We start from the raw sequence: 23401 nt of genomic DNA on the forward strand, positions 1-23401 counted from the left end.
AAGTTCATCCAAGTTATCTCGGTGATGAGGAATCCAGGCTGACCTCCCTAAACACGAGTGTAGAAACAGAGTACCTTTCCTGAGTGTTTCTACAGAAACTTCTGAAGACATAAGTATACCAGTCACACAACTCATGCTACGCACACAGAGTACTTGTGGTTCTTCATTCCCAGGTAGATCAGCTTCTCAGGGAGACCTTGTCTGAAGGGAAAGAAGCAGTCCTACCCCAGGAACCCCCATTCTGAGGGGAGACACAGTCCTGCTCTCAGGGAGTCCTAGTCTGAGAGGGAGACATAGCCCTGCTGCAGGGAGCAGGGAGCAATGGTCTGAGGGAAGACACAGCCCTGTCTTAAGAGCCCCTGTCTAAGGAGGAGACATGGTCCTGTCCTCAGAAGTTCCAATCTGAGAGGAGACATGGCTTCTATCCGAAGTGGGGAGACACATCCTGATGAGGGAAGAGACAGTCTGAGGGGAGAGAAGCACTTTCTGATCTCGAAAGGTCTCTGATAGGATATCCTCTGTCTCCCTGCCATTGTCTTGCTTCTATTTCTGTCTCTCTGCATCTTTCCCTTCGCCATGTGTGTGCACATGCAGAAACCCACACGTGTACACACCCACATGCAGACATTCATAAGAAGTCTTAAAAACACTCAAGACCAAATCTCAGTAGATGCCAAAACACAGCCCCGACTCCAAGAACTAAGGAGACCCAGGTTCAGTGGTAAGTTAGGGAAAGTCTTGAGGTCGGGCTGCTAGGGGTGAGGCTCCAGAGGTCACCTGAACTCAGGGGCTTTGAATGCCCCTGAGGCTCTGAGCATGACTTCTGTCTCCAGTAGAGGTGTCCTCTGTGGTCACTGGAATGGGGTGTGAGCCTCACCGTCTTGGACATGTTTCCTCCATCTGGCCTGTTACACGGTCTGGCTGCTAATGAAGCAGAACCTAGAAGGGCAGGGAGCATGTGCAGTGACTGAAGACATCACAGGGGCAGGTTGGGATGGGAGAGGTGGAGCTGACCACTAGCGGTCCAAGCTCCCCATGAGGCCAGGCCAAGAAAGTGGAATCCCCGCTATACACACGCACACACATACCTGTCTGTAAGTTAGTTAACATACCGTGTAGTCTTGGTTTCAGGAGTAGAACTCAGTGATTCATCACTTACAATGCATCACCCAGTGCTCCTCCTGACAACTGGTCTCCTTAATGCCCATCATCCATTTAGCCCATCCCGCACCCTCCTCCCCTCCAGCAACCCTCAGTTTGTTCTCTATATTTAAGAGTTGCTTGTGGTTTGCCTCCCTTTCTGTTTTTATCTTATTTTATTTTTCCTTCCCTTCCCTTATGTTCATCTGTTTTGTTTCTTAAATTCCACGTATGAGTGAAATCATATGGTATTTAACTTTCTCTGATTGACTTATTTTGCTTAGCATAATACAGTCTAGTTCTATCCATGTTGTTGCAAATGGCAAGATTTCATTCTTTTTGATTGCTTAGTGATATTTCATTGCATGTACATACCACACGTTATCCATTCATCAGTCAATGGACATTTGGGCAACTTTGGCTACTGTTGATAGTGCTGCTATAAACATTGGGGGTGCATATTCCCCTTCGAAGCATCATTTTTTGTATCCTTTGGATAAATACCTATTAGTGCAATTGCTGGGTCGTAGGGTGGTTCTATTTTTAACCTTTTGGGGAACCTCCATACTGTTCTCCAGAGTGGCTGCACCAGTTTGCATTCCCACCAGCAGTGCAAGAGGGTTCCCCTTTCTGTGCATCCTCGCCAACATCTGTTGTTTCTTGTGCTGTTGATTTTAGTCATTCTGATAGGTGTGAGGTGGTACCTCATTGTGGTTTTGATTTGTATTTCCCTAATGATGAGTCATGTTGAGCATCTTTTCATCACACACACCTGTCTTGACTTCCAGAGCCCACAGAAGAGAGAGCAGGCCTTGACATCTTCCAGGGATGTGTTCCATTGCCCTCATTTGGGGCTCTATGCTGGGAAGGGCCAAGAGGTGGGAAGGAAGGGACCCTATATGGGGTTCAGTTCCAATAATGTTTAGAAAACACCTTTCTTGGGGCACCTGGGTGGTTCAGTAAAGTAAGCGTCTGACTTCAATTCAGGTCATGATCTCACAGTTCGTGGGTTTGAGCCCCGCGTGGGGCTCTGTGCTGACAGCTCAGAGCTTGGAGCCTGCTTTGGATTCTGTATCTCCCTCTCTCTCTTTCCCCTTCCCCTGCTCATGCTCTGTCTCTTTCTGTCTCTCAAAAATAAATAAATGTTTAAAAAAAAATTTTTTTTAAAGAAAACACCTTTCTGTCACTTGCATGACCTTAGTCACTTTCTGAGAAAAGGACCACTGCAATTCATTTATAAACATAGAACACAGAGTCTGTGCCCCAGAAGTAACACTGTCCGAATGAGAGATGGGGGAAAGGAAGTCAGAGTGATCTGGGGATGCAGAGAATCGGTGGAGTCAGCCTTCCTAGGACTCTGTGCACTCAGGACCAGTTGTCTTCCTTGCAGTTCGATCAGGCTGGAGGACGAAAAATGAAGAATCGACATCTCTAACTGCAGGGCCCGAACTGGGAAGACTGCCCATCTCCCAGGAGGTCACATCTCCAATGACAGGGAGCTCACTCTCTTTCAAAGCTGCCTTTGCCTTCACCAGACACCTCTGCAGGGGGGATTTGGATTGCGAGGCTGCTGGGTCCCCTGCCCTCCACCTGGTCAATAGCAGACCCTGGAAAAGAAGATGGGAGCTTGCAATCCATTTTACAGGGCGTCCCAGAGCCTTCCTGGCTGCCTCGGGGAACTCCTCCTGGGCAAACAGATGTCACAGATGAGTGGCCCCATTGTGCTCTTGGGTGGCGCCAGGGAGGTGAGAGTGGCGAGGTGAGAAGGCTGTATTCTGAGCCACGGTGTGATGCAGGTACATCTGGCCTCGGCGCTGCCTGGTCCTATCGACAGGCCTGGCATGGCGCCTCCCCGCCCTGGCATCTCCCACACTGGATTATGGTCCAACCAGTGGACTTCCTGTGCAGTTCTAGCCAGTCCCGAGCCCTGGGGGGCAAGAGGTAGGGTATAAGCCTTAGGGCTGCTGTCTGGTGAACAAATAAGATGTTTATTCGGTGAAGGTGAAAGGGGAGGTCCAGGGATGGAGCCGCTGGGGCCTCAGCCCTTCCTTCCTGCCTTCCCCTCCCTGTGCCACACACACTCAAACCACTGCCCTAGGGTCAGAGGCCCGGCCAGTCACACCAAAGGATCCATGGGTAGACAGGACAGGAACACACACACACACACACACACACACACACCATACAGCCAGGGGACACCTGCGGACCAGGCAATGCACTTTTCTGATATAACCTTCCTAAACACACATGTGCATATACACACAGACACAAACATAGACACAGCCTTTGTGTTTTAAAGGGGCGGCTCTGGGGGCGCCTGGGTGGCGCAGTCGGTTAAGCGTCCGACTTCAGCCAGGTCACGATCTCGCCGTCCGTGAGTTCGAGCCCCGCGTCAGGCTCTGGGCTGATGGCTCGGAGCCTGGAGCCTGTTTCCGATTCTGTGTCTCCCTCTCTCTCTGCCCCTCCCCCGTTCATGCTCTGTCTCTCTCTGTCCCAAAAATAAATAAAAAACGTTGAAAAAAAAAATTTAAAAAAAAAAAAAAAAAAAAAAGGGGCGGCTCTGGTCTCAGGGTGTTGCAGTGGCTGCCAGTGTCAAAATGGAGAAGAATGGGCCTGGAGAGGGAAGGAGGTAGTAGCTGGCGGCAGGGACAGGGCATGCTGGCCGCGGTCGCCCGGTCTGCGGTGTGGCACCTCTGAGGTAAACAGACTGGGCTTTGATCTTGAATGCTGTCCTGGGAGGCTGAGAGGACAAAGGACCTGCCTCCCTGGACTAAGGATCCAGACTCTGCAGCCCCATGCAGAGACAGAGCAGGACAGTGGACAGATGGGCAGATGGACCCCTAGAGGGAATCTGAGGCCTCTCGGGCCTTGCCACTCAAAGGGTAATCCATGGACAGCACCATGACGTGGGAGCCTCTCAGAAATGCAGAGTCTCGGGTCAAACCCGGGTGCACTGAATCAGAGCCTGGTTATCTATGCACATATTCAGCTTCTGGAGGGACTTCTCTAGGAGCTTCCTGGGCCTTGGATGACAGCTTCCCTGTGAGCAAGGCTTGGATGACAACACCATCTCAGTAGACTTCACTGGAGTCTGGAAGTCACCTTGTGAAGTCGGCCCAGCCGTTTCCCAGCCCCCAGGCCATGCCTACGTATCTGGCTTCCCAGATGGATTCATTCGCTCACCTCACGAGTGTTTGTGTAGCACCATACTATGCGTGGGAGATATAATAATAAGCAGAAAACAGACCTGGTCCCTGCTCTCTTGGAGTTTCCAGCCTAGTGGGACAGATATTTCCTGAAGTGTCACTTGGGCTGCATTTGAAGAAGTTACTTTGGTGAAAAGGGGAGAGAAGCATATTCCAGGCAGAGGGAGCAGCACAAGCAAAGGCCCTGAGGTAAGACAGAACATGGCTGGTGGTAGTTGGGACACATTTAAGCTGATATTAGAAAGAGACCAGCCTCCAAAATAGACTGACGTAAACCAGAAACAGTTTCCTTTCTCCCTCAGGTAAAAGTCTGAGTAGACAGTACAGATCAGTGTGGCTGGAGGGCAGAGAGTGGGCAAGACCACTGTATCAAATGACACTGCATGTGAAAGTCTCCAGGAAGTCAGAGCTCCCTGGTACCTGCCACACCTGTCGATTCATAAGTTTCAGAGAATCCTAGAATGCCAGAAATGGGAAGAACTTTGGGCTTCATTCCAATGCTTTGAACCTGTCTTCAAGCCTCAGCTCCATCATAAATTAACTGTAACTGTGACCATGGGTCAGGAGTTTCTCATCTGAAAAGTATTGCGGGTGCACTGCGGGAAGTGACACCTGCTTTGCCCAGGCTGGGAGTAGCTCGTGTGAGACTCCAGCGAGGAATTAGGAATTAGGACACATTTAGGTTGCTACTGAAAAAGAGACCCTAAAATAGACTGACTTAAACAAGAAAGTTTCCTTTGTCTCTCAGGTAAAAATCTAAGTAGATGGTGCAGAGCTGGTAGGGCAGCTCCATCAATGGTGAGGGGCAGGCAGGTGGCTTCAGCCTTTTTGCCCTGCCATCTTCAACATATAGCCTCAAAGGATCCCAAATGGAGGCTGCGGCTCCTGCCGTCACATCTGGACCCTCCTTCCTTTTAGAGCCGCCATCTAGATGTTGCACCCAGCCCTTCTGCTCATATCTCATTGGCCAGAACTTAGGTTTTGTGGCCACACCTGGCAGCAAGAGAGTCTGGGAAATGGAGTCTGCAGCTGGGGCCAGCGTGTGTCCAGTTGGAAATTCTATTCCAGTGCGAAAATGGGAGAATGGAAAGTTGGGGGCGGGGCACAGAAGGCGACACAGAGTCTGAAGGTACTGTTGGAGTCAGGACACCCAACCAAGTGTCTCTAAGATTCGCTTCTTGGCTTTGAGCTGCCCTGACCCCCGTTACTGAGCTCACCAGGGCTGGGCTCTGTCCTGCCCCACAACCTGCCCCCATTCCTACCAACGTCAGTAAGTTGACGCAGCCTGTGGAGGCATCGGTAGTATACAGTTAGTCATGGAAGGTTGCCCCAGCTCTTGCCTGGCCCTTCATTACGCCACACCCGGGTCTTAGGGGGTTTTCTGGTAGGCTGGCCAGACAGGCTCAGGAAGAGGTAGGCTTCCACTGCTTACACTCGTCAGAGGCTTCCGTCCTCAGAGTGGTGGGAGAGACCAGTCTGGGGTGGGGAGTGGGCTGGCTGTGTTTTCATTACCTGCTTCTGAGCCAGGACCAGGGGTGGTCCTAAAAGCCAGGCAAACAGCTGGCAGCAGCAGCTGGAGTGGCTAAGGAGCACTTTCCCACCAGATTGTCTGACCCTGACAAGGCCAAAGCCAACACCAGCGATTCCTGGGGCTGCGTCCCACCCACTGTCTGGGCTACTCATCACAGCTGGGTGCCGCTGGCAATGGCTCCCTTTCTGGGCCTCTGCTCTCCACTCTTGTTTTCTCGGAGAGGAGCTAGGGAGTGTGTATGAAGGAGGGGTTATAGGAGATCAGGGTTTCTCAACCTCGGTACTATTTGGGGCTGGATAGTTCTTTGTCGTGGGGGCTGCCCTGTGCATCCAGTGATGTTTAGCAACATCCCCGGTCTCTTCCCACTAGGTATCAGTAGGGTCAACCCCCTCCCCAGGGGCCAAATGTTTCCTGGGGGAACAGGGGAAATCAACCCTGGCTGAGAGCCACTGGTGTAGATTTAAAAGTCCTGATTTACTGAAGGGAAACATCAAGGATGGGTGGAGAAAAAGAGAGGAGAGAAGAATGGAGGTGGGGGAGGAAAAGAGAGAAATAGGTGGAGAGAGAAAAAAGAAGGAAGAAGAAATACTAAGAGTGAGAAAATGAGATAAAGAAAAGAGAGGCGCCTAGGTGGCTCAGTTTCTTGAGTGTCAGACTTCGGTTCAGGTCATGATCTCGCGGTTGACAAGTTCCAGCCCCGTGTCAGGCTCTGTGCTGACAGCTCAGAGCCTGGAGCCTGCTTCAGATTCTGTGTCTCCCTCTCTCTCTGCCCCTCCCCTGCTCATGCTCTGTCTTTCACTGTCTCAAAAATAAATATAAACATTAAAAAAATATTTTTTTTAAATTAAAAAAAATTAAAAATTAAAAAAAGAAAAGAGGGGTGCCTGGGTGCCTCAGTTGATTAAGTGTCTGAGTCATGGTTTCGGCTCAGGTCATGGTCTCACGGTTTGTGAGTTAGAGCCCAACATTGGGCTCTGTGCTTACAGTGCAGGAGCGTGCTTGGGATTCTCTGTCCCCCACTCTCTCTCCCTCAAAATACATAAATAAACTTTAAAAAAGAGAGAGAAAAGAAATAAGAGGAGCAAAGAGAGAAGTGGGTGTAGAGGGCCAGGCCCTAGAAGGCAGGGAGGGCAAGCAGGCCCCAAGGATTGTTCCTGAGTCTGGGGACATAATGGGGCCATGCAGGAGCTGGCTTTGGGGCACAGGGGCCATCTCAGCACTCTAGTGTCAAGGTCAAGATCGAGGCCCTGGCACCCTACTCCCCAGTAGCCAGGCCGCAGAGCAGAGATTTTAGGGGTCAAGCTTCTCTTGGGTCTCTGGACATGCTGCTTTCTTAGTGGGGTTGGAATTCGGATGTAGGATTGCCTCAAAGTTTCTCTAAGCCTCAGCTTCGCCTCCAGAGAATGGGCCATTGCTGGAGAGAAAGCATGGAGGTCGCCTGCTTTTTATGTCTGCTCTCTCCTAGAGCCCCACTAAGACGATCACGATAAAGCATCGCCCACAAGGACGAGAAGACTGGAGCTGGTTAGGAGGCAGCAAAATGCTGGAAGCTGAAAAGGGATGGACAGTTACTTAGCCCAGCAGAAGCTGCACCCTCACTGCCTGGGGTGTGGGACAGAAGGATGGGCAGGAAGGCGACAAGAAGCTGCTTTGAGCCTCCAGTGCCTTGAACAGTTCAGCACCTGGCCACACGAGATCCCTCTGAAAGGGGGTGCAGGTGGGGCTGAAGAGGACTGGTGGGAAAGGGGTGAAGGAGCAGTGATAGCACCAGGTCCCCTCCCACTTCTTGCATAGCCTTCCCCACCTTAGCGGAAAATGGGCTTGCTTGCCATTGGGGAAGTTTACACAGCTGAGGCAGGGAATTAAGTGCAGTCCTGAATGTGGAGGGAGCAGTAAGTTCCCAGATGCCCTTCCCCACTCAGCATCAGAACATTGGAAACACGTGTGTCGATCCTGGCACATTCTGGGGATTCTCTTTAGGAACATTGGCCTGAGAGAAAAACCCTGCAGATACTGACATTTAAGGGGGTAGTTCTCAGTGAAAAGGTCAGCTTGCCACCAGGTCCCCTGGGCACAAGCCCTGCTCATACAATCAGAGATTCAGCCTTAAATATGGATAGACAACGGGGGGTCACTGTGTAATGGACGAGAGGCATCACCATGAAAAAGGAAACCAAAAGAAGCAAATAAAAAAACATAGCTCAGAGAGGATGCAAAAATCAGAATCCTTTTTTGTCTCTTTGAGATAATAGTCTTTGTGATAAGAAAAATGCTGTTACCTTTGAAACAAGAATAGGACACTATAAAAAAGTAACATTCACAGAATAAAAAATACCTCTTGAAAATTAAAAATATGACAGCAATCTATGTGCATCCTTGCTAAAAATATTTAACCTGAATCTCACCATGACCTTACTTCTAGTCTCCGGTAAATATAGAGGGTAGAGGGAAGAGTTAAATGATGTCGTGAGGAAACAGACAAATCCAGAATGTAGAACATTCTGTAAGACTTGCCTAGGCTCTTCAAATGTCTGTTGTAGAAGAAACAAAAAGAGAAATCATAGATTTTAAAAAGACTAAGGAGACTCAACAGCCAAATAAAACTAGATAGGATCTCCGTTCAAATAGACTAGCTATGAAAGAAACTGTGAACATGATGGGGGAAAACTTGGATATGGACAGGATATTAAAGATATTATGGAATGGTTGTTAATTTTCTTAGGTCTGAAAACAGGGGTGTGATTGTGTAGCAGAATGCTTTTAATTTTAGGATAGGGAGGCTAAAGTGTTTAAAAGTGAGTGTTACATGGACTGCAAATTTCTTTCAAATGGCTCTACCAAAATAGGTAATTCATAGATAGCTATGTAAGAACAATGTTCAGTCTAGTCCTGTGCTGTCTAATATAGTAACTACTAGCCATATATGGCTACTAAGTGCTTGACATCATCTGAATTGAGATACTCTGTGATTATAAAGTACACTGGATTTCAAAGACTTAGTACAAAGAAAAGGAATGTAAAATATCTTAATAATAATAATAATAATAATAATTTTTTTTAGTGAAAGAGAGAGCAGAGGAGGGGCATAGAGAAAGGGAGAGAAAGGAAGAAAGCATGGAGCCTGATGTGGGACCCTGAGATCTGGAGCCTGATGTGGGACCTGAGCTGAAATCAAAAGTCGGACACTTAACTAACTGAACCACCCAGGCAGTCCAACAATTATTTTAATAAATAATAAATAATTATTTATTAAAGTATATTTTGAAATAAATAAAATATTAAAGTTAATTTTACCTGTTTCTTTTTACCTTTTTAATGTGGCTACTAGAAAGTTTAAAATTACATATGTGGCTCACATCCCATGTCTATTAAAACAGCCCTGACCTAAATGTCAGGAAAAGAATGTTAACTATATTATTTTTTTCAACTTTTCTGCATATTTGCAATTGTCTTTTTTTTTTTATTAAAAATATTTTTTAATGTTTATTTGGAGAAAGAGACAGAGTGTGAGTGGGAGAGGGCAGAGAGAGAGGGAAACACAGAATCTGAAGCAGGCTCCAGGCTCTGAGCTGTCAGTACAGAGCCCGACATGGGGCTTGAACTCACGGACCTCGAGATCATGACCTGAGCTGAAGTCAGACGCTTAACCAAATGAGCCACCCAGGCACCCCTGCATTTGTCTGAATAGAAGGTTAGAAAGAAAAAGATAAACAATAAAAATAAAGTAGAAGAGTTTCTTTTTAATCAATAAGAGTATTGAAGATAAAGTTTGGAAAATCCTCTTGAAAGTTGGACAAGAAGACAAAAAGTATAGGTTAGAAAATCAGAGAACCAACCCAAGAGTTCTAACTTAAAAATGTAGAACATACTAAGCACAGAAAGGAGCCAAATGGTGTGAGCTTCTAGATTGAATGGAAGCCTGAGGGCCTGACACAGTGAACTAAAGAATATACAAACCAGTGCACTGGTAGATAAAGAGATTATGAAAATTTTCCAAGGTGAAAAAACAGAAACAATAAAACAGCTCTCACACAAACGCCCAGGAATTAGGATTTCACTGAACATCACTACAACCACACAGGAAGCTAGAAAACAAAGGGGGAAAAAAACCCTCTCACAATTCTGAAGGAAGCCATTTCCAACCTAGGGTTAGATACCCAGCCAAGCTATCAGTCAAGCTGAAGGTTGGATAAAGATATTTTTAGACAGGCAAGATCTCAAACATTTTACCTCCCTTGTACCATTTCTCAGAAACCCACTGACGGAAGTGCTCCATCAAACGAGGAAGTAAACAAAGAAAGACAGAAGGCATCGGATCTAGAAAAACAAAGGGGGCTCCAATGCAGGAAGGACGCAAGGGGAATCCCCAGTGAGGGGTGAAGAGACCCTTGGGGAAGCTAGCTCTGTAGCAGGCCTGGAGAGCACCCAGGGGCAGAAAGATGTTTGGTGCTGAAAGAAATTCACCAAGAAATAAACAAATGGGACTGATCTATGATCCCAAGAGGAGTTTTACAATTGTAGCAGGGAGTTTGGAAATTAACTAGTGACAGGAACATGCAAAATTAAGCAAACAAACAAAACCCATGGAAAACAGAATGAATGCAGGAAAGAAAGGGTACCCAAGTACATTAGGTAGTATTTACACAGTCATAATAACATGAACACAGAATTGGTATCCAACCATAAATTGAAATCTAACTATGGTAGAGGGATGAGGAAGAAGTATGCATGTTGGGAGGTAAAATGGAGCTAATCCTCATCTTTTCCAGTAGAGAGATAATCATTGTTAAAGTAGGTTAACAAAAAATAATAATGGGGTGCCAAAATATCTAGATGTTATTTAAAGAAGTGGAAGAAAAATAAGAAATAGTTGAGAAGTCTAAAAGAGGCTGCCTCTGGGGGCTGGGGCTGGGGAAGGGTGAGGCAGGCAATTGCTGTTTTCCGTTACCGTTTGAGTAGTATTATTTGACTTTTTGAAAGTATTTATATATATATATCACTTTGCTAAAAATAAAAACTGAATTAAAAGATAAAAAGAAAACCCAGGTCATCCAGGGCAGGGCACGTGAATGCCCAGAACTGAGGGTCATTCCAGGTGCCACTGCCTGGCAGCTGCCTACGTCAGCAACTCCGGACATGGCTAGAGGAGCTTTTTTGGAGAAACATTATCCTGCCTACCCCCATGACTCATAGGTTCCCATTGTTTCCACCCCCCCGCCATTCTCCCACCATGGAGATGTGTGTGCTGATGTGTGTGGGGGGCAGGGACAGAAGAGACTTTCTTGTGCTCTTTGTTCACTGTGTGCCCCACCCCCATCCCCAGGGGTACAGGCTTCCTTGCCAGGGACCAGGTGTTAGGCATGGGGCACTGGGCGCCAAGAAGGAGAAAAAACAATCTTAAAATACCCCTATGCCTTCCCATTGTGGAAATTCAGAATCATGTGTTTGAGCAGGACCTATGAGGTCAACCTGCCAACATCTATAAGAAGTAGACACCAAGCCTTTCCCTGAGCACTCTGAATGACAGGGAGCTCAGTGTCTTAGCGGGACAATGTGGGGGCTTGGGGACAAAGTGAGGGGCACATAAGGGTCTTTCGTGCTTATTGGCTTTCGTATGGGATACTCAAGGCCCATTATATGGATCAAGGCCCATTTCTTATAAAAGGTGAGATTCCACATAAGGATACAGCTCTCAAGGCCTGTCCAGGTCCCTTGTCTCTGCCTCTCTTACTATGTGTCTTCTCTCTCTTCCTGCTTCTCTCTGCACACCTCTGTCCTCTGGCTCCCACATAACCCCAAATGTCTGCCACCACTCCCGAGCCTCCATGACCTCATTGCTCTGCTCCTCATGGTTCACTGGCTCAGTCTCTCAACACCCTAATTTCACATGCCGAGCGAGCTCATCTCATTGGTCCATCTTGGTTCAGGTTTCCTCTCCTAGTCCAATCAGCTTTACCAATGTGGGTCACATGGTTCACAGCTAGTAAGCAATGGTCTGAGGGGTCAGGGGGGATAAAGTGACTCTTCATGAGCTATGCTCTCCCTGAAACCCAGACGTGCCTGCTCCTTTCCAGGATAGGCAAACTTCACTGCCCCCCACCCCACCCAGTCCACACAGCCAGTCCAGAAGGAGGTCAGTGCAACAGTGTGCTGGTAAATGTTGAATATCTGGCTCTCTGAGGAGGGGAGAGCCCTAATTTGTAGTGTCCGCCCATTTCCATGGTGTAGATACTCCCATGATGGCTGATTTAAAAGAAAAAAATCTTAATGTTTATTTATTTTTGAGAGAAAGAGAGAGCACAAGCAGAGGAGGCACAGAGAGAGGGAGACACAGAACTGAGGTAGGCTCTAGGCTCCGAGCTGTTAATGCAGAGCCCTATGTGGGGCTCGAACTCACAAAATGCAAGATCTTGACCTGAGCCGAAGTCGGACGCTTAACCATTATGGCTGATTTAAAAAAAAATACATTTTTTCAATGTTTATTTATTTTGAGAGAGAGAGAGAGAGAGAGAGACAGTATGAGTGGGGGAGGAGCAGAGAGAGGAGACACAGAATTTGAAACAGGCTCCAGGCTCTGAGCTGTCAGCACAGAGCCCCATGTGGGGCTTGAACTCATGAGCTGCAAAATCATGACTTGAGCTGAAGTTGGACGCTTCACCGACTGAGCCACCCAGGCGCCCCCATTATGGCTGATTTTAAGCTACCAACACGATGTCACAAAACATGAAGTTGAGGAGAGAAACACAGTAGCAATACCATTATATAATAGTCCCACTACATACCTACAAATATGCAAATTTCCTCCAAAGCATGAATAGCAGTGGCATGGAATTAGGAAAGGATGAGTTTTGAGCATTGTGTTTGTTCTTAATATAATTTGCATATTTATATAATTTAATTTTTAATTTTTTAATGCAATCAGCTTGCAAAATTTCTGAAACTATAACCATTGGGTCTCATGAGCCAGTATGAACAGGCTCCAGGACACTGGGTCAGAACTTTCCTCTGGAGTGAACAATTGAGGGTGGGAATTTGAGTAAAGAGATGGGGTGGAGGGGGGTTGCTGACTGCCTGGTAGGCAATTATCTGTTCCTCATTTTGCTTCCTCCTGCCCTCAACCAACATCAGGTGTTCTAGGTAACCTAAGAGAGATGCCACAAATACAGGTCATTTGAATTGAATGGACTGTGATGTCAACACCCCAGACAGAGCTGCTCAGCTGGCCGGGACTGCAGGTGAAGGAATCAAAGAATGAGGAGGAAGTTTTCCATAACTGGAGGTAAACACAGATTTCAATGCAGAGTGAAAACACAGGCAGGGATTCATTGGCAGGGGATGCCAGAAATGCAGAGGGACCTGACCTCTGAGGTCTCCAGCCAGGTGTTTCCAGAACCTGGGTATTTCCAAGGTTTTACCCCTGACCTTCTGATTCAGAATCTCCCAAGGCGGAGCTCAGGAATTGCCTGGTGAGTTTTGCAGGAGAGCAGACTGGTGTGGTAGTTAGTAGCTCAGGCTGGGGGGTCTTCAGGTTAGGACTTAGGCTGTGCGTCTAGCTGTGTGACTTTGGGGAAGTTACATAACTGCTCTGAGCCTCAGCTTCCAAATGCAAATAATGTTGCGGGGATTAAATGAGAACATGGGCATAAAGTGTCCTGGTCAGTGCCCGTATGTGGTGAGGATCCCAAAAATGGCAGGTGTGACTATTTAGGTCACACTGCTAGATGGTAGCAGACCCCAGGTGTCCCGGTACTGTTTAAACATAGCAGAGAGGATCCGAACATAGCTAGAGACCCCAAAATAGAAGGTGCTTTGATATCCTGAAAGTAAAAAACTTTGATCTTAGGTTAGGAATTACAAAACCTGAGGGCGTTTGGTCTTAGCTGTGCTACTTCCTCAAAGAGTTTTAGATTCATGGTAGCAGATTGTCTGTACCCCACTTCCCAACACCTCTGCCCACCTCGGGTGTCGGCGCAGCCGTAGTGCACAGCCCCATGCACAAGGCCCAAGTGTTTCCTCAGCATGCCTTGCTGCTCCTCTGCTTTTCCACCTCAGAGCTTTCTCTAAAGCCTGGCAGAAGCATAGCTCAGGGCAAGCCCACCCTGTGTCCCCGTTATCTACTGCTGTGTGACAAACCACCCTAACACTTAGAGGCTTAAAACACCACCAATCATTTATTTGCTTGTGATTATGCAGTGTGGGGGGGATGGCTGGGCTCTGTTCCACGTGGCCCCAGCAGGGGCTGGAGTGTCCAAGATGGCCCCTCAGCTGGGCAGATTCTCTGTCCCCGTGGCTTCTCCACATGGCTAGTTTGGTTCTTCACAGCACCGGGTCTCCAGGTAGTTAGATTTCTAACATTTCGGCTGGCTTCTCCAAGAGCACAAAGTGGAAGCTGCCGGGCCTCTTAACAGGTAGGTTCAGAAAGCACAGAAGGTCGTTTCCTCAGTGTTCCATTGATCAAAATCGTCCCAACCACGTGCAAAGGGAATAGACTCCACCTCTTGCTGGGGGAGTGGCCAGGTCCCTTTGCCAACCGGTATGTGGGATGGGAGACACTGTCCCGGCGATCTTTGGACAGTGCAGTCTGCCACAGCCAGCCTGTGTGGGAGGAAGGTGGGGGTTAATGCCCCTGGGGTCAGCCTCAAGCAAAGGGGGTGGGAATGGGTGGATACATGGGTGGATACATGTCCCCCCTTCAGAGGGACAGTTCTGAGGTGTATTGGACAGGTTTTTCAGGAGATCCCAGCAGGTTTGAACCCCAATCTCCCACAGTAGAACTAGCTGAACCACTCAACAATGCCCTCTTTATTGCCTTTTGCTCTTTCCCCATCTTCATCTCCCCTCCCTTTCTGCTGCTTCCTCCAACCATCTCCCGGTTCTGCTCTGAGGCCTCTGGGAAACCAAACCAAGATTCTCCGTTTCCTCACTTGAAAAAAGCCCCTTAAATTGGGCTGTAAAATATCGCACCTGGGCTGTTGCACAATCCCACAGGAACCCATGTGAAAGGGCTTTGTAAACTAGGCAGCTGGCAACCGAGGTGAGGGGTCACTGTGAGCAGAGGCATTCCCCTGGGAAGCACAGGGACTTGGGGGCTGCTGGGGCGAAGGCCCAGTCCCCCGGGTCATCAATGAGTGGTGGCTGGGGCCGCCGTGGGGATGACGAGGCATGAGGGCAGACAGGTGTGGGGAAATGCAAAAGGGGGGTATAGACAAGTAAGGGGTGTTGTGTCCACATCCTGCGTGCCAGACTGAGGTGACCTGGCACAGTTGAGTGACTCACCGGGCCACCGCAGCCTGGGACAAGGTCCCTCAAGATCATCCACTGACAAGCCGAGACTCGCCCTTGTGGGAAAAGACCTGCCTCCTGATTTGGCTTCTACCCCAGGAGGAGGAACTGAATTACCACTGGGAGGGTTCAGCACCCTGGTTCATTCACCCCTCCTTGCAGTAAATGCCAGAAAAACTGAGCCCTTCTTTGTGCCGGGTCCTGCGGTAAGGATCCAAAGGTGTACAAGCCACTCCTGGCTCTCTCTGGGCTCCCCGTCAGGGGCCGGGTGCGGGAGACTAGGAGACAGGCCCTGAGAGTGGGCTTGTCGAGAGAGGTGCTCTGGGCACAGAGGAAAAACATCTGAGCCAGAACCAAGAAGGGGGGCAAGTAACTGCGGAACTCTTCCCCGAGAAACTGATGTCCCCCTTTAATCCAGACCTTAGGACTCAGTCGGGAGAGAGGAAGGGCATATCCCCGAAACAGTGTGGACAGAGACGGGGGTGGGGGGGGCGTCTGGCTCATTTGAGAAACTGTTCTATGGGGGTGGGTGGAGGAGGAGGAGGCTGGAGAGAGAGGAGCACGAAAGAGGAGTGAGAGCCCAGAGAAGTTTCAGACAGGACAGAAAGGGGGTCAGATTTGACTTCAGGGTTCTCCCTGCTGGTGGCAGTGCCAGCCGGGTGGAAGAGGGTCTGTATTAGAGGCAAGATGAAAAGAACCTTGAGGGATACGGACGTCAGTACCAAGCACAGGCCGTGAAAAATAGCCAGAAATTAGAACAAAGGGAATGAGTCTATAAGCTCCATGAATGCAAGGGCGGGGCGGGGGAGCGTGTCCATTTTATACACTGTAGTTTTCTAAGTGTCTGGCACACAGTAGGTGCTCAATAAACATTCAGATGAATGTGAGTCCAGGCAATGAAGGTGGAGAGCACAGTGCCAGTTCACTACTAGGGCAGGAGGGCTTCTGGGAGGGAGCAGGAGAGGGCCAGGGGTTGGAGCTGCTGGGAGTGGGTCCACTGAGTGGGAGGGTCTGCCTCAGAACCCCATGGACCTCCAGGGTTGAGCAGTGTACCCCATGAACGTACTGGCCTCTTTATCAGCGTCTCACTGACCCAGGTTCTGAATCTGGTGTCAACAAGGGATTTCCCTGTCAGGGCCTTCTCCCGACCATCCCAGGCAGCTCACAATGACAGGGTGACAGGAAACCTCACCACACTCCTACTCCCCACGTGGCACCCTGCCTCTGCTCTTGATCCCTCAGCAACTTGGGGCCTCCCAGGCCCCACCCTCTGCTCCAGCTGTTGCCACCTTTCTGTTTCTAGACCTTTTGCTCAGAAAGCTCCTGACTAATCTTAGCCACAGTGGCCCAAGGCCACACCTCCACCCCAGGCTTCCATTTGTGCTTCTGTTTGTGCGAAGCTGTGCCGGGTAAAGTCAGACTCTGAGCCTTCATCTGCTTAGCTGCAAGTGGGGTCAAATAACCTGTGCCACGGGGATGCTCCGAGGGATATAAAGGTAGCACTTAGCGTGATGGAATTGTTACCTTGAAGCTGAACGGTGTTAAGCAAAGCCAGAGAATCTTGGACCTGTGTGTGGGGGTTGGGGCGGTGCAGGCAAGGAGAGGGAGAGGGGTGGAGAGATGTTTTGGCAGAGGTAGGGATGCTATCAAGTAGTTCTAGAACCGGTGGTATTGTAAACACCTATGACCCTCTGTGAACACATCCATGCCTTCGTGAAAAATGTGGCTCACCCTGAAACCACAGAACTTTACATGTTTCCCAACAGACGCAAACGTTTAACTAATGTCCTGTGTGGTGCTGCTTTAGGGGGCCCCAGAACCATAGAAGCCTGACAGATCCTTTCGTTAAATGGGTTCAGACATGCCCAGCTGAGCCTGGTCAGTCCTTCCTCCACGTTCTTTCCAGCCCCCGGTGCCCACCCCTCGAACTCCAGGCTGGTCCCACCTTCCTGAGACAGGAGCCCTTTCAGGGACGTCAGTCGCCACAAAAGCACAGGCTTGCTTCCTCCTCCCATCGCAGTGGCTGGGGAACAGACCCAGGAGCGCGGCTGCATGGGTTTGAATCCAGGCTCACCATCCATTGAGATCTTGCCCGAGTCACCTCTCTGTACCTGTTTCCTCGCCGGTAAAACAGCATGTACACCTACCGCACAGGGCTGCTGCACCATCAAAGGAGCTCATTCACAGAGGGGTATAAAGCACCAGAACAGTGCCTGGCAGACTGCTGACAGTTTGCCAAGATCCCCCCACCTCTCTCCCCTGGCTCCTGACTCCTTCCTGGTTCTAGGACACTTTCTGCAAGGCTCCTCCCCAATCCTCATTCAGACCTGTTAACTGTCACCTCCTCCTACAAGCCTGCCCTGACTACCCCATCTTAAGTAAGCTGCCCCTCCACCCCCCCTCACCTCTTTCCTTTTCCTCTCCCTTCCAGAGCACTCCCCCCAGTAGTCAACGAGACCCTCCCACTGTCCTCAGTTCACCGAGCCCCCAATCCTCCCAGACTGCCCCCACACCTTGCCCCTGCCCAGCACCCGCTCCCACCCCACCCCTGACATAGCACACACCAGACTGGCCCGTCCATCTCAGGCTTTATTGTAAAAAGGTTAAAATAAATTACATTTGACATCATTGCCAGTATGTACACACAGTGTGATTCCAGGACAGCCAGGGACACCCCGGCAAGGTGGTGCAAGGAAACGAAGATGAACTCATTAACACATTCACAGAAACACCGAAGGCCACTCCTTCTCACCCAGCCAGCATAGCCCTGGGTCACGGGATGAATGCGGGTGTGGACACGCAGGCCCATCACCATCTTCACATGTTGGGGGGTGGGGTCCAGCCCCACAATACTGGGCGGGGGGCTGGGAGAGTGTTTGGGCCGAGGGTGATCACTCACCTCCTGGCCGGCCTCAGGCGCCTGTGACAGATGCCTCTCCCCCAAATGTGCTGCTCACGCGCTTATGGGTGCCTTGGCGCCCTCTCCACGTGGGGACTCTTGACAGCATGACCTTGGCTGAGGCCACCAAGAAAGGCCCAGCTGAGTTGGGGGTAGAAGGGTGAACATGTAACATCCCAGTCATTGGGACCCTGCTCATTCACCTCCTCTCCCCTCTGGCTCTGAAGCCAACAGGTGCCAGGTATATAAAAACAGCAGTTTATTTAAAAATAACAGAATGCGCAGGGCAGAGAGGGCCGGCCCTCAGGTGTGCATCACAGAGAACTTTGCTGGCCCCTCATCAGAGAGGGTCTGTGCACAGTTTCACATTATCTTTTGCTCCCCCTGTCCCCAGTCCTTTCTTTCTTAAACACACTCACACACACGCAGACACAAATGGTAAACCGTGGCTGTAGGAAGGAGCCGATTCACATATTTGGCCATTCCCGCTTGTAAGCCAAGAGCAACTTACCTCCCCCCCCCCCCGCCCCCGCTCCCCCCCCCACCACGGGGCCAGGAGGGCCAGGGAGCCATGAGGTCCTTGTTCTGGGCACAGGGGATGAGGAACCAGCCAGACGGGGAGGCTGGGGCCAGAGGTGAGCTTACTCCTGCAGCTCCCTGGCTACTGCCACCCTCTTCCCCCAACGTTCCTGGGGAGAGAGAAAGGCGACGTCTGTCACTGCTTGGCCAAAAGTTGTCTGCATCAGGGAACTGGGCTCTGGGTTGGGGGGGGTGGGGCTTGGTCCGAGCACAGTGACAAGACCCTGGGCCACACTCAGAGCTTGCTCCCAGGCCCTTATTTCAGAGGAGTGTTTCAGCACCTGCCCAGTATCTCCTCTCTCCCTTCCCTTGGGTGCCTCTTCCCTACTGAGATTGCAGTAGAGGCCTGACAGACAGACGAGAAGGGCCTGGGGGATGGTCACACATGTGCCCCACACAGGGCCCCGCTACTGCTGAAGAGCTGAAATGCTCAGCACCCCCAACACCACAGCCGTCCCTCCTTCAAAGGCAGGACCCGGGTCTCACAATGCCCTCCCCTGCCTCTTTCTGAAATACCTGACTCAGTGCTGGGCTCACAGGAGCTCATTAACGCTGGTGAACTCAAACAGCCGAGGCCCCTGGCCTAAGAGAACCGTGTGACATTTTCAACCGAATGATGCACGAAGACCCATGCAGGTGCAGGCCTCCTTGAGGGTCACCTGCCAGCCCACACAGGTCACTGAACCATCAAAACTACCAGCCATGCTCAGGACAGATGCCTCCCACTGCCAGGGTGCCCATTCAACCGGAGAACAGAGGCCCTGTCCTGGGCACATGCTATGTTTGCCAATAGCATCTAGCTGCAGGGGATGGAAGGTGAGGAAGGCCCCTGGCCCCCCACTCCCAGTTCCAGGGCTGCCCCCAACCAGGGGCCAGAGTAGGACGCCCTAGGATGAGGGAAACGGAAGCCATCGAAGGTGGGGTGGGGAGCCGGCCCTGCCTCACGTGCCTCTGGGGCAGTCTGACTTATTATACTCGTTCACAAGCTGTTCGTAAGGCACGGAGAGTTCAGACTCGGTGCTGGTGAAGGTGGACTCATCAGACGAGGGGAACTCGCCCAGGTTCAGGGGCACTTCGGCCTCGGCCCCCTCCTGGGGCCTCTCCTCCCCTGCCAGGTTGTCCTCTATCGAGGACTTGGACGTCTCTTCATCTGAGAGGCCGGCTTCCTCATTTGTAAAGGTGATGTTGACATTCTGGAAGATGAGTGGGTGGTAGTCCTGGGCATCCCATGGCTCCCCCTCCTCGCTGATTCGATCCAACTGGTTAATGAACACTTCAGGGGTCAGGGAGCCATCCTTGGGGGGCCCTGCCCCAACCTCCTCGCTGAGGGGCCGTGACACATGGCCTTTGTTCCTTAGCGTCTGAGACACCTCTTCTAAGCTGGGCACCCGGTTCTTGGAGTAAACCACCAGGGGGGCCAGGGAGGTGGGGAGGGCTGGCAGCCCACCCCCCTGAGGCCCCAGCCCCACTGCTGGGACCCTCTCCCCAGTCCCGTTCGTCTTCATTCCCTTCTTCCCGATCTGCTTGATGAGGTCATTGTAGGTCTCCTCCTTTTTGGACAGAAAACTGAAGATATTGATGTCTTTGGACGCCGTGCTCCCAGCTATCTGTAGGGCCTTTTTGGAGTGTGGAGAGCTCTCAAACGACTCCTTCCTCCGCCGCCGCCGTTTCTTGATGGCCTTATGGACCTCCACAAACATGCTCACCTTCCAGTTGACAAAGAGGGACAGCCAGGCCAGCCCCAGGTAGATCCAGAGCTCCACAAAGTAGCGGTACAGGGCATGGTAGTTGGCGCTGGGGTTCACACCTGCGGACAGGACAGGAAACCCAGGTCAGAAGAGCGTCGGCAGGGACCTGGAGACACGTTAAGGCCAAAGCCGTGTTCTCTGAGAGCAGGCACAGTGTCAGAACACAGAATGGGAGGCACAGTGAGAGGAAGGACTAGAAACTAGACTGTCCTGTCGTCCTGATGGTTCAGTCACTCATGTCCCCATCTTAGTCCCTAATCTGCCTGAGCCTCAATTCAACTGTCGAAAGTCGGGAGAGTGGTTCCCTAGGGCAAGGTAGGTTCAAAGGCCAAGGTATTGGGGAGGCTATTAACACAGCCAACATACAGATCAGGAGAGAGTTCGTGAAGGTTTGCCGTTTGATGATTCGTTGTACCACATCTAGTGGTTCTGCACACTTCTGGGGGTGTGTATGTTCTGCTTCAGTTAAAACCAGGATGGAAATTACCTGAGACAGTAGCTGGCATCTCCACTGCTGGGGATGGACCCACTGGCTTAATATGCATGGGGCTGGGGGTCGGGCCAAGAAGTCCATATGCACTGGCCTCAGCGGGAACTATTCTGGACAGCCTTGATTCTCCTTCAGGGGGGTCTGGCTGCCCCCTGACTTCCTGTTTCTGCCCTCTTCAGACTGACTCTTCCCATGGTCTGGAGGGCTCTGCCTACTCCACATCCTCCTCCTCAGAAGCCAGGCTCTTGACACCTGCTCCAGGCAGTCCTCCTGGGTCATCCTACACAGCTCTGATTGAGTTCCTACACTCCAGGATTATCTGAGATTTTCAACTTTCGCTTCTAGGCATATTGATCTGTATTATTAGGTATCTTGCCACTCCCCCCCCCCCCCCCCCAATTGGGAGCAACTTGGAAAAGGGACTAGGGGAAGGGGGCTTCCTCCAGAGTGGGGCTCCTGCAGGGCAAGGCCTATACTACCCTCATCAAATCAGGTCCCTGAAGACAGGTGCTGTGTCTGCCTGGCAGATAAGAGGTGTTTTTGAGGGATGCTATCAACCTTGCTCAGGGCTCTTGGTCACAAGATGACAACCAGGGACATGCTAACATTGCTGGGTCCTAGCCTCCGCACACATATGATTTTCTACCACCCTATCAGGTAGGTGCTATTTTTTTAAATCCATTTTACAGATAAGGAAACTGAGGCAGAGGTTTGGAATCATGCTGGAGCTGAGAAAGGATGACTAAATACACCCTACTTTCCAAGGACAAAGGCTTCTCTTGCCTGTCCAGGGTCCCTTAGACAATGACAGGACTGTGCCTCCATCTAAATTTATCTACCAAGACAGCAGGCCCTGATCTGCTGAGGTCAGTAGAGTGTTCAGGCATCTTTCCTGTTCCTCCCACCACTCAGCCACCCACCCCTGCCCCGCCCCCGCCCTAGCATTCTGAGTCTCCCTTTACAATGAAGCAGAAGGGTAAGTGACCTGCTCCTGCCCCCTAGGAAGGGGGCGGGGGGAGACCAGAGGCCCCTGGAGCAAGGTTGGGGTCAGCTGGGCAGGGCAGCAGGCATCAAGGGAAGAAACGCTGGGTCAATACAGCCAAACAGGGACAAGAAGGTGAAGGGCCAAGATGCTGTGCAGGCCACAAGCACAAGTCCGTGAGAGGTTGGAGCCAAAGAATTTTATCACCTGCTGGATTAAGTAGGGGAGGAGTGGGAGGGGAACGTCCCGGCCCCAGGGGGTGGGGCAGCTTAGGAGAAGGCCTCTCTTGTCTTTAAACTGCCTGTGGCAAGAGCAAAGTTTCGGGCCTGTGAGCCAAGCCTCTAGAACAGCACCCTCCGCTCCTCTGACAGATGGAAGCCGGCAGCTCTGTAACAGGAAGGGGGTTCCTGGCTTGGCTTTAGGGCTTTCTGGTCACAGGCACAAACCCCGCAGGGGCCAGGCCCTACCCGGAGCCCCTAGTGAACCTAGGCTTAGGAAACAGGGGAGAACAGAGGGAGAGGAAGCAGCAAAAGCCAGGACCCAAGAAAGACAGGGAAACAGAAGAGGCTTCTGCATTTACTCCTCTTGCATCAGGCAGGGAGGGATAAGGACCCCTTTCTGGGGGGTGGGGGGCTGCCCAGGACACTGAACACCTACTGGGGCCCCAGTAAAGATCAGCTGAATTGCAGGTGGAGGAGAAGCAGAGAAAGAGAAGGCAAGGAGGCAGACGCAAGGGGAAAAGGGCAGGACTCACCGGCCACGAAGTCACCAAAGCCGATGGTGGAGATGGTGATGAAGGAATAGTAGAGGCCCTCGATGTAGTCCCACTCCTCAGTCACCATGAACACGAAGGGCGGGATCACCAGGTGGACCAGGACGCCCCATACAATGAAGATGGCTGTGCAAGTGATCTGCGCCTTCCGCTGACGGGGTGGTGGGGAGACCAAGTCAGACCATGGCGGAGATGGCGAAGCCCAGCAGGGGCACCCAGGAGGCCACGGAGCAGGCTCACCACCCAGGGGAGGGCAAGCAGCATCGCTCCCGGCCTCACTCACAGGACAGGGGGCCCTGGGACTGCCCTCTTGCCATCTGCCCTGGCACCTCTGCTCATTCTTGGTCTTCCCCATCCTCCTGTCCGTCCCCTGTCAGGGTCCCCCCAGTGCTGCCCGGCACCTAGGGTTTAGAGACATACCAGGCTCACGCCTCTCCTGGTGAGGAACTGGCCCAGCCTCTTGGCACGTCCCCCGAAGAACTTGCCCAGGGCGCTGATCCACGTCAGGCAGAGCGGCACCCCGAAGAGACCATAGAAGACACAGAAGAGGCGCCCAGCAGGGGTCTTGGGGGCCACATTGCCATAGCCTGAGGAAGGAGAGGAGAGTGAGGCACAGAGAGCCACAGCAGGGGTGACAGACCCAGATCCAGCGTTGGCCCCTGCCTCTATCACGTACCCATACCCACATCCACACACCCACATTCCCTAAGATCACTTGATATTGATCTAACATCAGGACTTAAGAAATGAAACTTCACTTGATCACACTACA

The 23401-nt window shown here is 51.0% G+C and overlaps 1 protein-coding gene across 1 annotated transcript in view; it reads right to left on the reverse strand.

The window, feature by feature from the left end:
- Positions 1 to 17735: 17735 nt before the first annotated feature.
- The window catches only part of KCNK5 (potassium two pore domain channel subfamily K member 5), a 38094-nt gene continuing 32428 nt past the window's right edge, over positions 17736 to 23401 (reverse strand). The window contains exons 3-5 of the mRNA XM_058733808.1: positions 23050 to 23216; positions 22612 to 22780; positions 17736 to 20444 (exon numbers count right to left, since the gene is read on the reverse strand). Coding sequence (XP_058589791.1) covers positions 19579 to 20444; positions 22612 to 22780; positions 23050 to 23216 — 1202 coding nt within the window. The 3' untranslated portion in view covers positions 17736 to 19578. The remainder of the gene's footprint in view (positions 20445 to 22611; positions 22781 to 23049; positions 23217 to 23401) is intronic.

This window comes from Neofelis nebulosa, chromosome 6 (assembly GCF_028018385.1).
Source record: "Neofelis nebulosa isolate mNeoNeb1 chromosome 6, mNeoNeb1.pri, whole genome shotgun sequence".
NCBI lineage: Eukaryota > Metazoa > Chordata > Mammalia > Carnivora > Felidae > Neofelis > Neofelis nebulosa.